The 15913-nt window shown below is 62.5% G+C and overlaps 3 protein-coding genes across 3 annotated transcripts; 2 read left to right on the forward strand and 1 right to left on the reverse strand.

Annotated features, from left to right (window-relative positions):
- Positions 1-173: 173 nt before the first annotated feature.
- CHLRE_14g621400v5 (uncharacterized protein) lies at positions 174-5869 on the reverse strand. The gene is made up of 12 exons (XM_043070188.1): positions 5613-5869; positions 5334-5498; positions 5169-5234; positions 4723-4851; positions 4165-4264; positions 3680-3779; positions 3089-3191; positions 2853-2921; positions 2461-2607; positions 2132-2211; positions 1519-1785; positions 174-1225 (listed from the first exon to the last, which is right to left on the reverse strand). Exons 1-12 carry the CDS (start codon positions 5734-5736, stop codon positions 962-964), a joined length of 1614 nt encoding a protein of 537 aa, XP_042916861.1. The 5' UTR covers positions 5737-5869; the 3' UTR covers positions 174-961.
- Positions 5870-8495: 2626 nt separating this feature from the next.
- Positions 8496-10911, forward strand: CHLRE_14g621450v5 (ribosomal protein L5). The gene is made up of 3 exons (XM_001689807.2): positions 8496-9010; positions 9157-9390; positions 10523-10911. The coding sequence occupies exons 1-3, from the start codon at positions 8519-8521 to the stop codon at positions 10676-10678; spliced, it is 882 nt and encodes a 293-aa protein (XP_001689859.1). The 5' UTR covers positions 8496-8518; the 3' UTR covers positions 10679-10911.
- A 528-nt stretch (positions 10912-11439) lies between these two features.
- On the forward strand, positions 11440-14291 carry CHLRE_14g621475v5 (uncharacterized protein). The gene is made up of 6 exons (XM_043070189.1): positions 11440-11623; positions 11836-11889; positions 12036-12140; positions 12324-12455; positions 12720-13305; positions 13544-14291. Exons 1-6 carry the CDS (start codon positions 11551-11553, stop codon positions 13590-13592), a joined length of 999 nt encoding a protein of 332 aa, XP_042916862.1. The 5' UTR covers positions 11440-11550; the 3' UTR covers positions 13593-14291.
- The last annotated feature ends 1622 nt before the right edge of the window (positions 14292-15913 follow it).

The raw sequence follows: 15913 nt of genomic DNA on the forward strand, positions 1-15913 counted from the left end.
AAGTCGGGCATGTAGGGGCGTGACTGCAGTGCGTGCGTGCATCAGTGCGCAGGTTGTGAGGCTGCTGTGCTGACATGGTGTCATCGACGGGAGAGCACCTGCAAGCTGGAGGCTTGGGTTGCAGCTGCTGGGGCAAAGAGGCGCAGGCCGCAGGGTACCATTCGTGGGTGCCATGGATTCCGACGCGATTCTTGCCCGTCAACAAGTCCACAACCATCGAGCGTAACACTGCGAGGTCCATCCTTGTGTTGTTCTGCACCAGCAGTTAGCAGCATACCGTGTACGAGGCCCCCTGCCGAGCCGCTCAAGCCATCCTCATGACAGCGCTACGGTCATGCTGGGCGCCACACGGCCGCGCCACCTGGCGCCACATGCTGCAAACACACACGGTGCCTCCACTTGTGCCTCCACTGCCATGCCGCTGCCGTGCAGCTGCCGTACAGCTGCCGTACAGCTGCGCCGACCACAAAACGCCCCAGCCATGCCCACCCCCACCCGCCTGCCGGCTGCGACTGGCTCAACTGAGTTTGCTCCCAGTAACCAACAAGGACGCCAAACGTGCCTCTCGCCCACGCAGGCCATCACCACACAACTTCTGAAGATGCTTTATGACTAAAAATGCGAGTTGGAGACGCCTGTGTGTGACAGAACCCCCGGCCACCCCACACGGCACACCCGCTTGTGGCCCCCATAGAGTGGGTGGGAAAGTTCGTTCATCAATTGTTTTTTTACCGCTGTGACAACACTGCAATACTGCATGGCTGAACCGCCGGGTCGCGGGGGCTGTGGCGGAACGGTGCGGGGCCGTAGCCCGTAGCCGCGTAGGTATGCACGCGCCGAACACCGCAGACCCCAGCCGCCCTGCTCACCTCGCCCGCCCTCCTGACACCCTCTTACCCCGCTCAACTCCCAATACCTGCAACCACCAAGAATAAAAGGACGGCCTGCTGTTGCCGTAGCATCACATCGCCACACAGCTTCCCCAACCAGTATTGCTTGCAGCCCCCGCAGCAGTCCGTGCGGGCGGCCCTCGGGCCCCACTGGCCCCAGCCTCGCCCGCTCCCGCTGCTGCCCCCTCCATTTCCTCTACCCTGCCGTCGGCCCGCAGCCGCACCAGCCGCAGGTCCTTGAAGCACAGCCCGCTCTTCCAGTTGCTGTCATAGTTCCAGAGCCGCACCCCGACGTCGTAGATGGCGCCGGGCGGCACCTCGAACTCGCCAGCGGCCTGTTTAGCGTGTGGCGTGGCGTGGCGTGGTGGTGTGGAGTGGTGTGGTGTGGTGTGGTGTGGCGTGGTGTGGTGTGGTGCGGTGCGGTGCGGTGCGGTGCGGTGCGGTGCGGTGCGGTGCGGTGTGGTGTGGTGCGGTGTGGTGTGGTGAGGTGTGCAACATGTCTCATAAAGGGGAGCGGCGGGATGGCGTAAAGGTGACACAGGTAGTACGGCTTACACACCCTTGTTGCCAGCACACGGCGATGCACCAGCATATTCGCGCACAACGACAGCCACCCAGCGACACTCACCACGTCGCGCCAAGCTCCGGATATAACCCTGAGGCTCACGTCCGTGCTCGCGCTCAGCTCGGACCCCACAACCGGCTCCGCCTCCGCCTTCGTCGCGTTCGCCCCGCCCCCCTGCCCTGCCTGCTGCCCTTGCTCCTGCTGTTGCCCCGCGGCGCCAGCGCTCGGGGTACTCCCAGCGCCCTCCTGTCCCTCAGCCGCGGAGGGGCTGCGGAACACCTCCAGGGGACGGTGCGGCCGCTTGGCGGTCAGTGTGATGGTGAAGTTGACCTGCGAGGCGAAGTGAGCAGGGAGAGCGAACGCGAGGAGCGGCGCGGGTTCAAGGACTGGCACGGCAGTTGCGCTCTGGAGTCCGGACCCCGCATCACAACAGGGCCCAAGTCCCAACATGCAAACACACGCACACACACAAACTGGAATATCCGGATCCCGCATACCATCACGGCCTAGACCCCAACACCTGTTCCGCTTTCTCCCATGTTCTCCACGCACACACAGCGTGCACGTGTGTTCCTCGCATGACTCATCAGATCTCCCATTGAATCCATCCCTTGCCCCCTGCCCACTGCCCACAGCCACCCCCTCCCCCACCACCACCACGCCATGCTGCGCTCACCGTGGGCACCGGCGGTGCATAGCCGCCCGTGCTGCAGGCACGCAGCGACCATATCGCCCGGTAGCGGCCCGGACCAAGGCCTGGATCGGCAAGGGATGCAGGGCCACCGACAGGCACGGCGCCATGGGCACATGAATTGCACAGCGCACGGGGTATTGGTTGCCGGTGTAGGAGAGCGCGCTCCGGGATCACCCATCGCCACCACATGCGCGCCCTCTCCATGTCAAGCACGGGACGAGACGAACTAGGTGCGGTCCACTTGGTTCACGTCACCAGGGCAAAACCGCACGCCCGCTAACGCCCCCGCTCCCGCCCAACCACGCACCCACCATAGAAGCTGCCGTCCAGCTGCAGCCAGCACACATTACGCAGCCGCACCACCAGGTGCCCCGAGCCGCAGGCGCCAGCAGCGCGCCCGTTGAGGTCGGGGTCGGGCGTCCGGTCGAGGTACTCGCCATTCAGCCAGACCACACCAACTGCAACAGGAAACCAGAAAACAATGATGAAAGATCGTGTCAGCGGGACAATTGGACAGCGACGAGGCAAAGGATTCAAGTGTGGGGCGGGGGTGTTATCGGCCGAGCAAATGGGCAGCGCACATTGCGTGGGGTTGCGAGAAGCGCTCAAGGCCGCCACTCCGGAGAAGCAGACGCAAACATTGCGCACGCGAAAGAGACGCAGTTATGCGAACTTGTAACCTCCAAGCCGCGCCCTCGCTCACCATCTCTCGCCGCCAGCAGGCGTGTCTTAGCGCGCTGGAAGTAGCGGAGGCGGGGGTCCAGGCCGCCGCCTGCTCGGCGGAGAACGCACACGCACGAAGAGCGCAGCGCATGCCAGTTTGGTGTCACAGGTCACCAGCTGATTGTCTGAGGGGTTCGCAGCTTGCCCAGTACCGCACCCGGCAGGGGCCCGGCAGGGGCCTGGTGGACTCCCGACCTGCAAAGCCCCGTGACGTACCTGGCAGGGGGCGGAGCAGCCGCCGCGCCGCCACCACCTCCTCCCGCACGTACAGCCCAGCCCAGCTGCTGCCGCCGGGGCCGGTGCAGCGCCTCCAGTTGGACTGCGGGGTGCAGGGCGGGGTTATGTGCCCGAGCCCCATGAAACAGGCCCCAATAGTCACGGTAGAAACCGTCGCCCAACCTAGAAAGGGTGGGTTGGTGGCGATCGGGGCAAGGTTGTGAAATGCGGTGCGGTGCGGCGCAGTGCGGTGCGGTGCGGCGCAGTGCGGTGCGGTGCGGCGCAGTGCGGTGCGGCGCTGCACGTGCGGCCTATGTTGGCTCGGAACGGGTACGGTTCGGGCACCGCACACGGCCCGAAGTTTGCTGCAAAGGATGCAACATCTCTATTTAGACAGATCTGGGACGCCTGCCTTACTTTGCCCCGTCGGCACGACGCACGCACGATCGCACCCACACACGCAGCCCCTCCCATCCACACACATGTTAGGTACGCGTAAATAGCGCCGTCTGGGGGGGCTTCTTGTATTTGTTGTATTTAACACGCACGCACACATACGCACACACAAGCACCCACGCGACGCGCACGCACCTGGCTGTGCACGTCGCTCTTGATGTAGCCAGTGGTGTTGAACGCAACCGCCTGGGGCATCGACGTGGCACGTGCCACCAGCTCTTGCAGTGTGGCGCACCTGCCACGTGGCAGTGTCCAACAGGGGCGAGTGAGGGCCACGTCACGTGCACGTCACCACCTATAGCCCAGCTGCACGCTTCCAGCCCAGCCAGCCCATGCGTAACAGCATGGGAAACCGCATGCAGCATGACCAGCGGTGTTGACGCGTGTAGCTCCTGAGCCTCCCATCGGCGCCATCATAGCGTGTTACAAAGGGCAACAACCCACAGCGCCGCGCAACAATCCACGCATACCCGTTACCAATGTTGTTGTCGCGAACTATAGAATGACCCCAAAAGCGCCGGCCCAACAGGGCCTATGGGGTAGAGGTCGTATCACGACAGTTGTTACCCATTGGACCTCCCTATCACACATACAAACACGCCACGTGACCCGTCCCTCACATGTTTATGAAGCTGTCGCCTCCGCGCGGCGGGCTGATGTCATTGCCGGGCGAGTCCAGCAGCGGGTAGAACACCCAGCCGGGGAAGTCGGGCGGCCGCACTGCACGGTGCGGGTATGAACGGCGGGTTAGTCGTACCGTGTGCGCGTGCTGGAAACACTTCAGACACACAGTGTGCTATGCGGTAGCACTCAACGAGACATGTGCACGCACACGAGACCCACTCGAGGCCATCCTGCAGCACCAGCGCGGTCTCATCAAGACAACATCCAGACCCCATCACGTTACACGCTCGACCTTGGTCGAACTCGACCCGAACCCGAACTCGAACCCGAACCCGAACCCACACCCGAACTCGACCCGAACCCGAACCCGAACCTGAACCCGGACCCGAACACGAACACGAACACGAACACGAACACGAACACGAACCCGAACCCGAACCCGAACCCGAACCGGAACCCGAACCCGAACCCGAACCCGAACCCGAACCCAAACCCAAACCCGAACCCGAACCCGAAGGGTACCATTGTGAGAACCCATTGGGTAAGTGCCTTGCCTTGCGGGGGCTGGGCTTGCTCGGGCAGCTCAGCTGGCGGTTGCCATGGGCGGATGGCCGGTGACCGGCTGCGGCGCTCCTGCAGCTGCTGCTGCAGCCGCTCTAGCTCCGAGCTGCGCACCCACAGGCCTGTGTGACATTGGGTAACGTAGTTTGACGCGGTGTGGTGCGCGCAACGGGGGCGGGAGGAGACACTGTGGCAACCAGGACGCTTGGCGGCGGGTGCGTAGCTAGGCAGGATGGGGCAGAGGCGCGCGCTGGGTGTCCTGATTTCGCCATTTCGGACACGCTTGAGGTGGTGGGGCTGCACGGACCCGTTTCCATGTAAAAGTTCATGCCTAGGTAAAATGGGGCTAGCAAGCAGCACTTAACCTACAGCCCCAAATATGCAATTCGTATCCCCTTGGCCACCACAGCGATTGCCCGATTGCCTCCGCCCAGCTTACCCGCTCCGGGCTCGTACGTCCACCTGTTCCAGTTGCAGCTGGGGACCACCCAACGCTTCACCCAGCCTGTGCAAATGCATACATACATTGATGTAACATCGCATGTCGTAAAAATAATGCGCCCGTGGAAGCTTTCCTCAATACGGTACGCGGACGCCCGCTCACCGCCAGTGTTGAATGCCACACCACCGCGTGCGTCCGCCAGCCGCGCCAACGCGGCGGGGGAACGGTCAGCACCGGCGTCCTCAGGAGAGGCGCAGTCATTCTCCGGCGAGTCCAGCCCCGGGAAGAAGCTCCACCCGGGCAGCGCTGATGCTGGCTTCGCGGGGGCTGCAGGGAGGGGCCAGGAAGGGCGGCACGAACGTGGGGACCGGAAGACGAAGGGTTGGCCTTTCAACATGAGACCCTGGCACAACACCAAACAGCATCATGCCAAAAGCTTACGCGGAAGCAGTTCCTCGCCAAGGCGCGCGGCGTTGATTCGCTCCCAGACAAAACTATCGGACACAACGCTGTGCCAAAACTTGTTGACAGCGCCCAGCCGCATCAGTGAAGCTCCATCGAACATGTACGTGGCACAAATTTGCTCGGCAATTTCCCTGAGCGGTCTGGCAAAAGGCGACACCTCCGTTTCAACCTCAGGCGAAGCCATTATATTTGTCTACCGCGCACCGGCAAAAATTAACAAGTTATATAGATGTAACATTACGAAGGCGCAATGACTTGGAACACGAGTAACCGGCTGCACTCGCCTCCGCGCGATTCGGCTGCTGAACAGTCTCGACTCCCACTCCATGCCCCCATCCCTCGGCAATTCATGTCCACTCACCCCAACAGCGCCCAGGCAACCCGAGAGCACCCCTGTCTGCCACAGCTGCAAGTCCCCCGCCTTCTTCTCCACCGATTCCGCTTACGTCCGCTGCTGCCACCAGAAGAAACTCCGCCGTCGCCGCCAAATCCAGTGCGTGCGGCCGCCCCGCCACTGCTGCCTCTCTTTTGACAGCCCGCCGGCCAGGGTCCTAGGCTGCCGCCATCGTCTGAGCAAACCTGCGCAACGCACCTTTGGAATGCAGGTGCAATCGTCCGATCCAGCCGAGCTGCCGTGGCCGGCAGCAACGTATCCTACTGCTGGCGCCCGCTCATGTCTACTGGTCTCATGTTCGAGAGGCCTCGTTGGCGATGAGGGGTGCGCCGGGGGCGGGCCGACGTGCGCAGAGATTGCCCATGGTCGCCGATGCGCCCCTTTGCGCAAGCCTCGAGCGTACATATACCTCCTGCCCCCAACCCCGTGGCCGCACCTACGGATTGTAGTAGGGGCACAAAGCTCTGCAGCCTGCCCGCGTGGCGGCCACCTCTGCTCTCCAGATGTGCAGCGGCACGCGGTGTGGCCTGCACAGGCAGCAGCGCCGTGCGAAGGGTGCCGTCAGCCGCACGGCATCGACGGTGGCGGGTTGCGCGGCGGCGGCGCCGGCAGCGGCCGTGTCACCGCCCTCCGAATGTTTGGCTTGTCTGCAGGCGGGTCGTGCTCCTCAAAGCGCAAACCCAGGTCCAGACGGGGCCGGCCACTGGGCCGGAATGCATGCGCGTCAACGCCCTCATGGCCGTCCTTCCTGTCTTTTGCAGGCGAGCGGTGCATTTGAGGGCTTTCCTCGCATGCCGCCACTGGCCTTGATCACATACCGTCACAGTTGCATACTGTGATGCCGGTACTGCAACCCATCCTCTTTGCTGCTGACCGTGCAAGTACACGCGTGTCCAGACGGCCTTGCGCGTGCCACTTCCTCCACCCACCCGCACCCATTTTCGACCGTCCATACGCGCACGCCCAAGCTCACTCCCCTATTTGAGAATAGGACGAAGTATTCCTACGCCGGAGCCCACTCACCCCAGCTGTGTGTAGCAATCGGCCAGCCGCCGCCAAGCCGGCCGCGGCGTCATGATGTCCATCGGGCGCCCCTGCTGGAGATTACCCCTGCGAGTCAGGTCCGCGTCCCCGCCCCGCCTCGCTCCACCCGCGGTTGCAGCTGTTGTCACCGTAGCCCCATTCCTTTAGTTGTGCGCCTGCCACTGACAATATAAAACCGAAGAACACAGAAGGAAATCCCAGACCTCACCGAATCTCCAACTCCCGACCTCCGCTAGTACTCTTGACCATCCCTGAGCGGATGGCGGGCCGGCCGTACGGAGGACAGCTGATGTAGCCTCTCTACAAGTTTGGCAACTTTCATTGTCGCGTCACAGGCCCACGCCTTGAAGCGGGATTACGGTACGAGGAAGGCGATGGTGTTTAGAAACACCGGATTGGGATTTGGGTCGTCGGGTACGCAAAGGAAGCGGCCTGCCCCTCTTCTACCTTCCCCAGGTTAGGCTCTCCTCCCAGCGCAACCCACCAAGGGGTTTGCGAGAACCAAATGCCGTACGACAAATGGGCCCGCCAGGGAGCTCGTCCAACCAGCAGCACCCTCTGGGGCAAGTTAGCGCGGACGCGACGCGCAACTAGCAATCAATCCCGGCCAAACAACTATTCGAAATGCAACCTCGCCGGACAGCAGCAGCCCATGTCACCAGGAGTACAGGGCCCTGACCGGCATGTCACCCCCACCGCAATCGCCCGCAAAATCCCACCCCGAGCCCCTGGGGGGTGGCGCACAGCTCGCAATGGGCAGGCATGAGCAGCCAAACCAGGCCTCCTAGATCCAGGTGACGAAGCAGCTCGCAGCGGGGAGCACCATATGCGTCCCTGGGCGGACCTCACTGCGTAGTAACAGTCCAGCGGAGGGCCTCACAGCCTCACTGCGCTAAAGCCCGCCAATGCACACGCCCGTTCAGGGCCCCGCGTCCACAACGTCAACGGGGCCTGAAGTCAGTCCACAGAGCGTATGATGAAACTCACCTTTACTAGGAGGCTCAGTGTGTGGCTGTTGTTGCGCACTTCATCGTGCGCGGGTATGGCTCCGGCGAAGCGCGGTGAGGGCTGCCCTCGGTGGGGGCTGCCCGGCATCCCGGCAGCCCCCGAACGTGCCTGGCGAATCAAGCTGAGCTCCACGCGTCACCATTATGTCCCAAAACTGCTACTTCTACAGAGCGATGAGCGATGAGCTCGTTGCGTGTCAAATAGGGCGCGGCACATCATGATATGGAGCCATGCTTGAGGCAGCAGTATTGTCACTACGAAATTGCATGTTTAATCTAAGCTACAGGAGACAATGTAATGCCGGCCGTTCAGCTTTTCAAGCCAAGTCGAGGCACTCGCGGAATGAGGCGCCCATGCGGGGCAGTCGGCGCAGCACTTTGGTCGCGAGTGCGCCGAGCTCTTTCCTTTCCGGCAGTCTCAGTTAGACAGCGCAAAGATGGGTTACGTTAAGGTCATCAAGACCTCGCCCTACTTCAGCCGCTTCCAGGTCAAGTACCGCCGGAGGCGCGAGGGCAAGACCGACTACCGCGCTCGCCTCCGCCTGGTGAAGCAGGACAAGAACAAGTACAACACCCCCAAGTACCGTCTGGTGGTGCGCTTCACCAACCGCGACATCACCTGCCAGATTGTCCGCTCCACCATCAAGGGCGACATTGTGGAGGCTGCCGCCTATGCTCACGAGCTGCCCGACTACGGTCTGGAGTGCGGCCTGACCAACTACGCCGCCTGCTACTGCGTGGGCCTGCTGGTTGCCCGCCGCATTCTGACCAAGTTCGGCCTGGACAAGCACTACCCCGGCCAGACTGAGCCCGATGGCGAGGACTACAACATCGAGCCTGTGGAGGAGGGCCCCCGCCCCTTCTTCTGCCTGCTGGACACTGGCCTGAAGCGCACCTCGACCGGCTCCAAGGTCTTCGGCTGCCTGAAGGTGCGTGGCGGCGGAAAGCGAGCGGGAGACCGTTCGGCATCTTTATGGCTGCAAGTCTAGTTCAATATCATTTTGGTCGCGCGATCTCGGGGTGGCAAAGGGCGCGTCGGTTTGGAACTGACAATTTGCGACCATGTCTCTCGCAGGGCGCCCTGGACGGTGGCCTGGACATCCCCCACAACGAGAAGCGCCTGGTCGGCTACGACCGCAGCGGCAAGAAGATGGACGCTGAGGTGCTGAAGAAGTACATCTTCGGCGGCCACGTCGCTGAGTACATGGAGGAGATGGAGGAGGAGGAGCCCGAGAAGTACATGAAGCACTTCGCCAAGTACGTCGAGGCTGACCTCAGCGGTGGTGACCTGGAGGACAAGTACGCCGAGGTGAGCAGGGTTTGAGCACGGGCCAGGGCGGGAACGGCTACCTGCCCCGGGGCCGGCAGGGGGCTGGAGCAGGCACGGTAGTTTGCTGGGCGCTTGGGCATGGCATAGCAGTGACGCGCTCATGTGGGTGGGCACGGAATGCGTTGCTTGTGTTGTTGGCTGCGGTCTCTGCCGCTGCAAACTGACCTTGGCTCTATGCAGGCTAGTTGCTAGAGCGGCAGTAGCAGGCTCAATTGTTCGGACCGTCGCTGGCGCCGGCTCACAGTGCAGCCCCTGGCGAGGACCTGTGGCTGTGGCCCCGCAGCAGAAATGCAGCATCAGCATGGCACGGACTGGAATGGCAAGCCTGTTAAGAGGAGCACGCTGCGCTCAGCTTGGGGTGGTTCGGCAACGGGACGCGCGTCGCGGGGCCCAGCTCCGCGGCTGTGCTTGGGGCCCTGTGCTCGCCGCTCAGCGGCTTTGCCAGGCGCCCCGCCTTTCGGAAGGCGCGCCCTCGTGGCCGCTGGAAGTAGGCACTGGATGTTACGGCCGGAAAGCCTCTGTGAATGACGCACCCGATCCCATCAGAACTCGGAAGTGCTACACAGAGGGCCCGATAAGTACCAGCTTGACGAAAGTCGCTGGGAATCCCGGGTGCTGTAGCGTCCCCATCCCTCATGCTCTCCACTTCAGCCGGCGCAGCGCTGCGTACTCGTTTATGGCTATGGCACCAAGCACGGCACTGCACCGCATTACATGGGGGCATCGGGGCGGGCGATGCGTACGTGGGGGTGGTGTGGAGCCTCGCGGCTGTTGGCATTGCGCCATGCTGCCACGCGCTGCAGATCTTGCAACCCGTACGAATGTGATTAACAGAGGGCTAGTACTTTGCCGGCTGCTCGGCACAGTTGTGCATGCACATACACGCATAGCAAATGCTATCGCATCCAGCAGTGAGGCGGCGGGGTGTCCAGCAGTTCTCGCCAGCAGCCTTGCTACTGACTTGACTCCGCGGGCCGGAAATCGCCAGCCCAACGTCCATGCCCAGCGACCTTCCTTAGCGCTGCTCCTGCCTCCATCTCGCCGCGCAGTACCCCGCCCCGCCCCGCCTCCCCACTCCGCCCTGTGTCCTGGACAATCCTCGCTCCCACAGGTGCACGCCGCCATCCGCGAGAAGCCGGTGAAGGAGAAGGCGGCCCGCACTAAGCCCGCCGCCGCCAAGAGGTGGCACACCCCCAAGCTGACCCTGGAGCAGCGCCGCGAGAACCTGAAGCAGAAGCTGGCGGCCCTGCAGGACGACGAGGAGTAAACGGCTTCGGCTGCTTGCTCGGACGGCGTTCTGGTCGTGATTTGGGTCAGCGGCGGCAACAGCTGCGGCTTTGGAGGCTGCGGATGCCGGGGCGCGGCGGGGGCAACTCCGCGCATGCCTTGGCGGCTGCGGCGCCAGGAGCCTGGCGTGCCTCCTCTCGTGGTGTCTTGTGCGCGTCTTGGCTGAGGTTTCCCCATCGAGGCCGGGAGGCGATGTAACGCTGAGAGGAACCCGATTTCATGTGATCTCTACCTGTGCCATTCACGGGAAGGGCGTGGGCTGATAGGCATGGAAAGTGAGGGTTGCGGGTGTCAAGACAGCCCAGCTCGTGGCCAGCTAGCTGCGCGGAAAGTCGGGATATGGGAAGCCAGACTCCGCTCAGGGCAGCACAGCGGGCATGTGGGTACAAATTTGAAGTGACGGCTTGAAGCGGCAAAAGAAAGGCCTGTGGACCAGGGGAGTCCCCTGCCGTGGACGTTCGGGTTTGGCGAAAACCGTTACTCGTTAGGGGAAGGCGCAGGCACTGCACACAGCTCGTAGCAGGCGACACAGAACTTGATTTAGCGCGTGGAAAGTTATTGCGCGGATTTCAGCCAGTCTGCGGACGAGGGGAGGGAGTCGGGCCAGCGCCCGGAGTGTTAGGGAAGGGGCGTGTGGGACCAGCAGCGTAGGGCCACGGGCATTCCAGGCATTCCATGCTCGCCTGTGCATGACGGGCAGTGTGTCATGTCGCCAACAACATGATGCTTCTTTAAGTAATTGCTGCACAGCCTCAACTTTCCTTTGAGCAGAACGTTGCATGGCTGCATACTTGCATGCCGAAAGCAGGCCGCAATCCTGAATCGTTAATCTTGTAAGATATTGGTGTTTCCATGAGTGACAATAAGAACTGGAATGGCGGGGCGGAGATGCCAGTCGCCATTCGTGTGCTTCACACGGGTGTCGGTGCGTTGCTGGAGAACCTTTATTCAACGGGGCAATTGGCACACAGTATAACACGATGCCAGGGGCTGGGCGCATTGCGATGTCGGCGAGGGAGACCTACTGAGCTTGAACGTGCGGGGCTTTAGAGAGCACGGCGTGGCAGTTGGCAGGGCAGGCGCTGACTCCAAAGCTTCTCGCAGAACCACACCGCAACGCTCTCATGTAACCTGCAGGTATTGGCGTAGGCTGCGGCGTGGGCATCGGCTTTGGGCGGCCCCTGGACCTGGGTGCGTCACCGACTGAGAGTTCCGCACCTGACACCGCACCTGCTCAGCGCTCACCATTCGTTCGTGGCCCGACCACCACATGGGCCTACGTCTGCGCGCCCCCTGCTGCATTGCCGCCATCCTGAGCTATTGCTAAACCTTCACAGGCGCCATACCCGCCGTGGGCCAGGCGGTGTCAGGCATGTCGGCTGGGCTGGGCCAGGTCAGCGGCGCGCTGGGCGGCGCCGGCGCCTGGGTGCAGGCCGCCGCAGGCAAGCCAGGCGGGAGGGAGGGGGGCTACGTGCCCGAGGCCCCGAGCCTAACCGGGCGTGAAGGGCGCAAGCATGATGCAGGATTGGCCTGATGGCAGGGACGAGCACTGAAGCAGCATGCTGTGTGCTGCGAGGCTTCGGTGTCCCTTGCGATAACGGTGTCGCCCTGCCGGCGGTGCGCAGGCAAGCTGGGAGTCAAGGGCCTGAACGCGGGTCTGGGCTGCGGCGTGGGCATTGGCTATGGATTTGGCGCGGGGCTGTTTCTGAAGCCGTCAGCGGCCGAGCAGCTGCTGAGGTCTGTAGAGTCCGCAGCTGGTGAGTGGGAGGGGAGGGCGTGCTGAGGCTAGGCAGGGTGGAAGGTGAGCCCCAATAGTTCGTGCCGATTGGCAAGCAAACGTCTAAATTTGGACTGGTCGCAGGCTCATTGTGTTCATGTGGGCCTGGCGCATTGATGATGTCGGGAACATGTGCCCTGTGCATGATCAGAAGTCACAACGTGGCATTGCAGCAAGTGAAGATAGTACGGCACCCGCCCCAACCCCACATCCATGCCTCTCTCCCGGCTATGCCGTTATGCAGGCAGCTTGATGCGCCAGGCGCAGTCGAAACTGCAGGAAGCTGGCATCCAGCTCCCGGGGGCAGCGCAGCCTGCGGCGGGGAGCCACCTGCAGCAGCAGCAACCAGGCGTCTCAGCCTCTGCTCCATCGCCGCAGGGGCCAGGGGCTGAGGCCGGGGTTGGGGCTGGGACCGGCACGTTGTCAAGTGCCGGGTGGGACACAGCGGCACAAACCCACCACCAGGCGCAGCATGGGAGCGAGTCCGGGCTCGGCGCACCTGGGCCGTCCCGACCGGATGCGTCAGCACTGAGCGGGCTGCTGTCGCCCGCACTCGCGGGCGGCTTGAGGTCCGGGCTAGGGTTTGGTGACTTGGGTCCAGCAGCGCCACAGGGGCCGGGTACACCAGCAGCAGGCGCACCAAGCGCAGGCACTTCGGGATATCTTCGAGGCAGCAGCACAGGCGGCAGTGGCGGCGGCGCCATTGGCGGCGGTGCCGCAGGCGCTGGCCCCGAGGAGTTCCGGGCGCTGCTGCGGCATGAGCAGGAGATAACGCGACTCAAGGCCCAGAACAGGGCGCTGAGGCGGGCCGTGTGCAAGCTGGACAAGCGGTGCGTGAGCAAGGGGGGCGGGGTTTCCAGACGGGACGATGTCCGGAAGGCGAGGGGCGGGAACGGATGGCTGGTATGGAGGGGCGGTCTGTCGTGGGCGGGCGTGAGGCAGGATGTAAACAAGATTGCAAGGCAGGTGTGCATATGGGGGAGAGAGCGGGCTAGGCACTACTGTTTCCCTCATCGCCAGCCGTGCATCTGACTATTTGCCATACTTCCATCCCATGGTACCGCACAGGCTTCCCATTTGCCGAGAGCCCATCACAGAAGACGATGGGTTTGGCTGAGACAGGAAGGCTTCTGCTGTGGGATACCGTACCATCATACTCAACTGAGCAACGGTGCATACGACAGCGGTTTACGCATGGCGCTTTGGCTCTCGAATGGCCATTGCCGGGTATCTGTGTTGGGTACACGCGTGTTTCTACGGCACTCACGGAGGTTGACGAAGGTTGCCCGGTCGGTTCGGACAGGTTCGGATTACTGTTGTGCAAGTCGTGCATGATAACTGTGCGGTGTTGGTGTGCGTTTTGCGTGCTGCGGTTGAAAGGAGGTCGTTGCAGCCCCAGTGGGCAGTGGCGCCTCCGACGCGGAACGTGACTGCAGCCCATCAGCAGCCAGCAGGTGAAGGAGCACACTTGGGAGGTAGGCGACAGCATGTGACGATTACGGGATATTGACGTGCTTGACAAACGCAACATGCACAAGCGAACATGACGTTGTGGGATATCCAGGTGCAATGCGCTGGGATGCGGGTGACTGAGGGGAAGCAGAGTCGAACTGTGACGGGTATGGCTGGCGTTCACAGGAGTAAAGTAGCTGGAGGTGTAGGCAGGCAACTCTAGCTGCGGCAAGGCGAGGACTGCCTTTGGATCCAGCTGCTGCTGCAGTGCTCTCATCCCAGTTTCCATCATCCCACATTCAACCCGTTCTATGTCGGGGGCCCACTCATGCCAGGCTGATGACAGATCATCCAGACCCAAATCCCTCCGTGCTATGCGCGCGCCTCGTGCATGCCGCACCATCGCCACCTCAGGCACAGCGTGCGTCTGGCGCAGCGTCCCGCTCCCCGCCCCTCCTTCCAGCTCCCGGGGCAAAGATTGCACGGGCATCATGCCAAAAAACTCCGAGCCTCTCGGTTACAACCTCTCCATGCCTGCAGTACAACTCACGCACTGCGCCGCGGCCGCACCCGCGCGCACAGCTCCGGACGTCACTACTCGCTCACTCGCGGCTCCATGCACTTTGCCATGGGCCAACCCCGATAATTGTTCAATCACAATCCGTTTTCCGCTTCATCCAAAAGCGTTCCAAAACTCAGGGCCGAATGGCGGCCCGGGGTCCAAAACGTTCACGACACACACTGGCCCCGGTCCGTCACACGAACCCACGGCCGGGGGGCCGTGCTCCTACTTATTTAAGTGCTTACAAAACTGCCACCCATACGGTGGCAAGCGTCCCCTTGAAACGAAACAATGCGGCCGCACCCTTCTGGGTGTGGTGCCCCCTAGTCCCGTGTGCTACTGTGCCCCTGTCACATCGCTCCGCCCGCGGATGGGCGAGCGGGGAACCCCACTCCCGCCGGCTGAATGCCGCTGCGCCAGGCTGCTTAGTTCAGGTACTTCTCCACGGTCTGCACGATGGTCGCCTTGGGCACAGCGCCAATGATCGTCTCGCACTTCTTGCCACCCTTGAACACCTGTGGGCGACCGACGTTTACCAGGCCAGTTGAAAAACGAGCTGGCGCGAATGAACTATAATTGTGTCTTATAACTCTATCCCACTTCTCCGCGGCTGGTCAGCTGGCCCCGGCGACAGCAAGCAACATGATTCTCGCATGCCTGGTCACAGTACCCCGCCTCACCATGATGGTGGGGATGGAGCGGATACCGTACTCGGACGCCACGTTGGGGCTCTCGTCCGTGTTCAGCTTCACGCACTTGAGCTTATCCTTGTACTCGCCCGCAATCTCGTCGACGACGGGGGCGATGATGCGGCAAGGACCGCACCAGGGAGCCCAGAAATCCACAAGGACGGGCACGCTGCTCTCCAGAACAACGTTCTTGAAGGTATCATCGTTCACGGCACCGGCCTCGGCGCGCACAACGACCGAGCGGCGCGGGGCAGCGCGAGCGAAAGCGGGGCGAGCGCTGGAGCGGGCCGAGGGCACAGCGGCGCGGCGAGCAACGAGGGCCATTTTTAGCAACAGTGTGAACTAAACAAGAGTAGGGTAGCTAGATGATCAGGGAGCACGAGTAGAAACAAAATCGTAGTAGAGCGTCCTTGCGGGCCCTATCGCATGGGTTCCCATTCCCTGGGAATGGAGGTGTGTGGCTTGCTGGCCTCCGAGCGCTCAATACATAGCAACGTCAGAGCACCAAAGGCCTAGAGGTTCGCTCGCAGCTCTGTTTGCGCCTGGCAAGGCTTGCTTCGCCACGCATGTCCCGTTTCTGCCTCCCCCCACACTGGCGATACCAGCTGTGTGTTTTCCAGTATCGGATCAGGTGCTCGACAGGGCTGATCAGGTGCCCGAGGATGCTTTGCTTGCAGCCCCTGGACATCTGGGCAAGGGCCTCGATCCAAAGCGACCCAGAACCGTTTCTAGCCC

The sequence above is a fragment of the Chlamydomonas reinhardtii genome, chromosome 14 (assembly GCF_000002595.2).
Source record: "Chlamydomonas reinhardtii strain CC-503 cw92 mt+ chromosome 14, whole genome shotgun sequence".
Lineage (NCBI taxonomy): Eukaryota > Viridiplantae > Chlorophyta > Chlorophyceae > Chlamydomonadales > Chlamydomonadaceae > Chlamydomonas > Chlamydomonas reinhardtii.

Bases quoted from the DNA above. Each gene is read 5' to 3' on its own strand.
- CHLRE_14g621400v5 (XM_043070188.1), bottom strand. From the start codon at position 5,736: ATGTTCGATGGAGCTTCACTGATGCGGCTGGGCGCTGTCAACAAGTTT. The intron at 5,499-5,612 runs GTAAGCTTTTGG...CCCTCCCTGCAG, and splicing joins TGGCGAGGAACTGCTTCCGC to CCCCCGCGAAGCCAGCATCA. The intron at 5,235-5,333 runs GTGAGCGGGCGT...GCATTTGCACAG, and splicing joins TGTGGCATTCAACACTGGCG to GCTGGGTGAAGCGTTGGGTG.
- CHLRE_14g621475v5 (XM_043070189.1), top strand. From the start codon at position 11,551: ATGAGTGACAATAAGAACTGGAATGGCGGGGCGGAGATGCCAGTCGCC. The intron at 11,624-11,835 runs GTGCGTTGCTGG...TGTAACCTGCAG, and splicing joins TGTGCTTCACACGGGTGTCG to GTATTGGCGTAGGCTGCGGC. The intron at 11,890-12,035 runs GTGCGTCACCGA...AAACCTTCACAG, and splicing joins TGGGCGGCCCCTGGACCTGG to GCGCCATACCCGCCGTGGGC.
- CHLRE_14g621450v5 (XM_001689807.2), top strand. From the start codon at position 8,519: ATGGGTTACGTTAAGGTCATCAAGACCTCGCCCTACTTCAGCCGCTTC. The intron at 9,011-9,156 runs GTGCGTGGCGGC...TGTCTCTCGCAG, and splicing joins AGGTCTTCGGCTGCCTGAAG to GGCGCCCTGGACGGTGGCCT. The intron at 9,391-10,522 runs GTGAGCAGGGTT...TCGCTCCCACAG, and splicing joins TGGAGGACAAGTACGCCGAG to GTGCACGCCGCCATCCGCGA.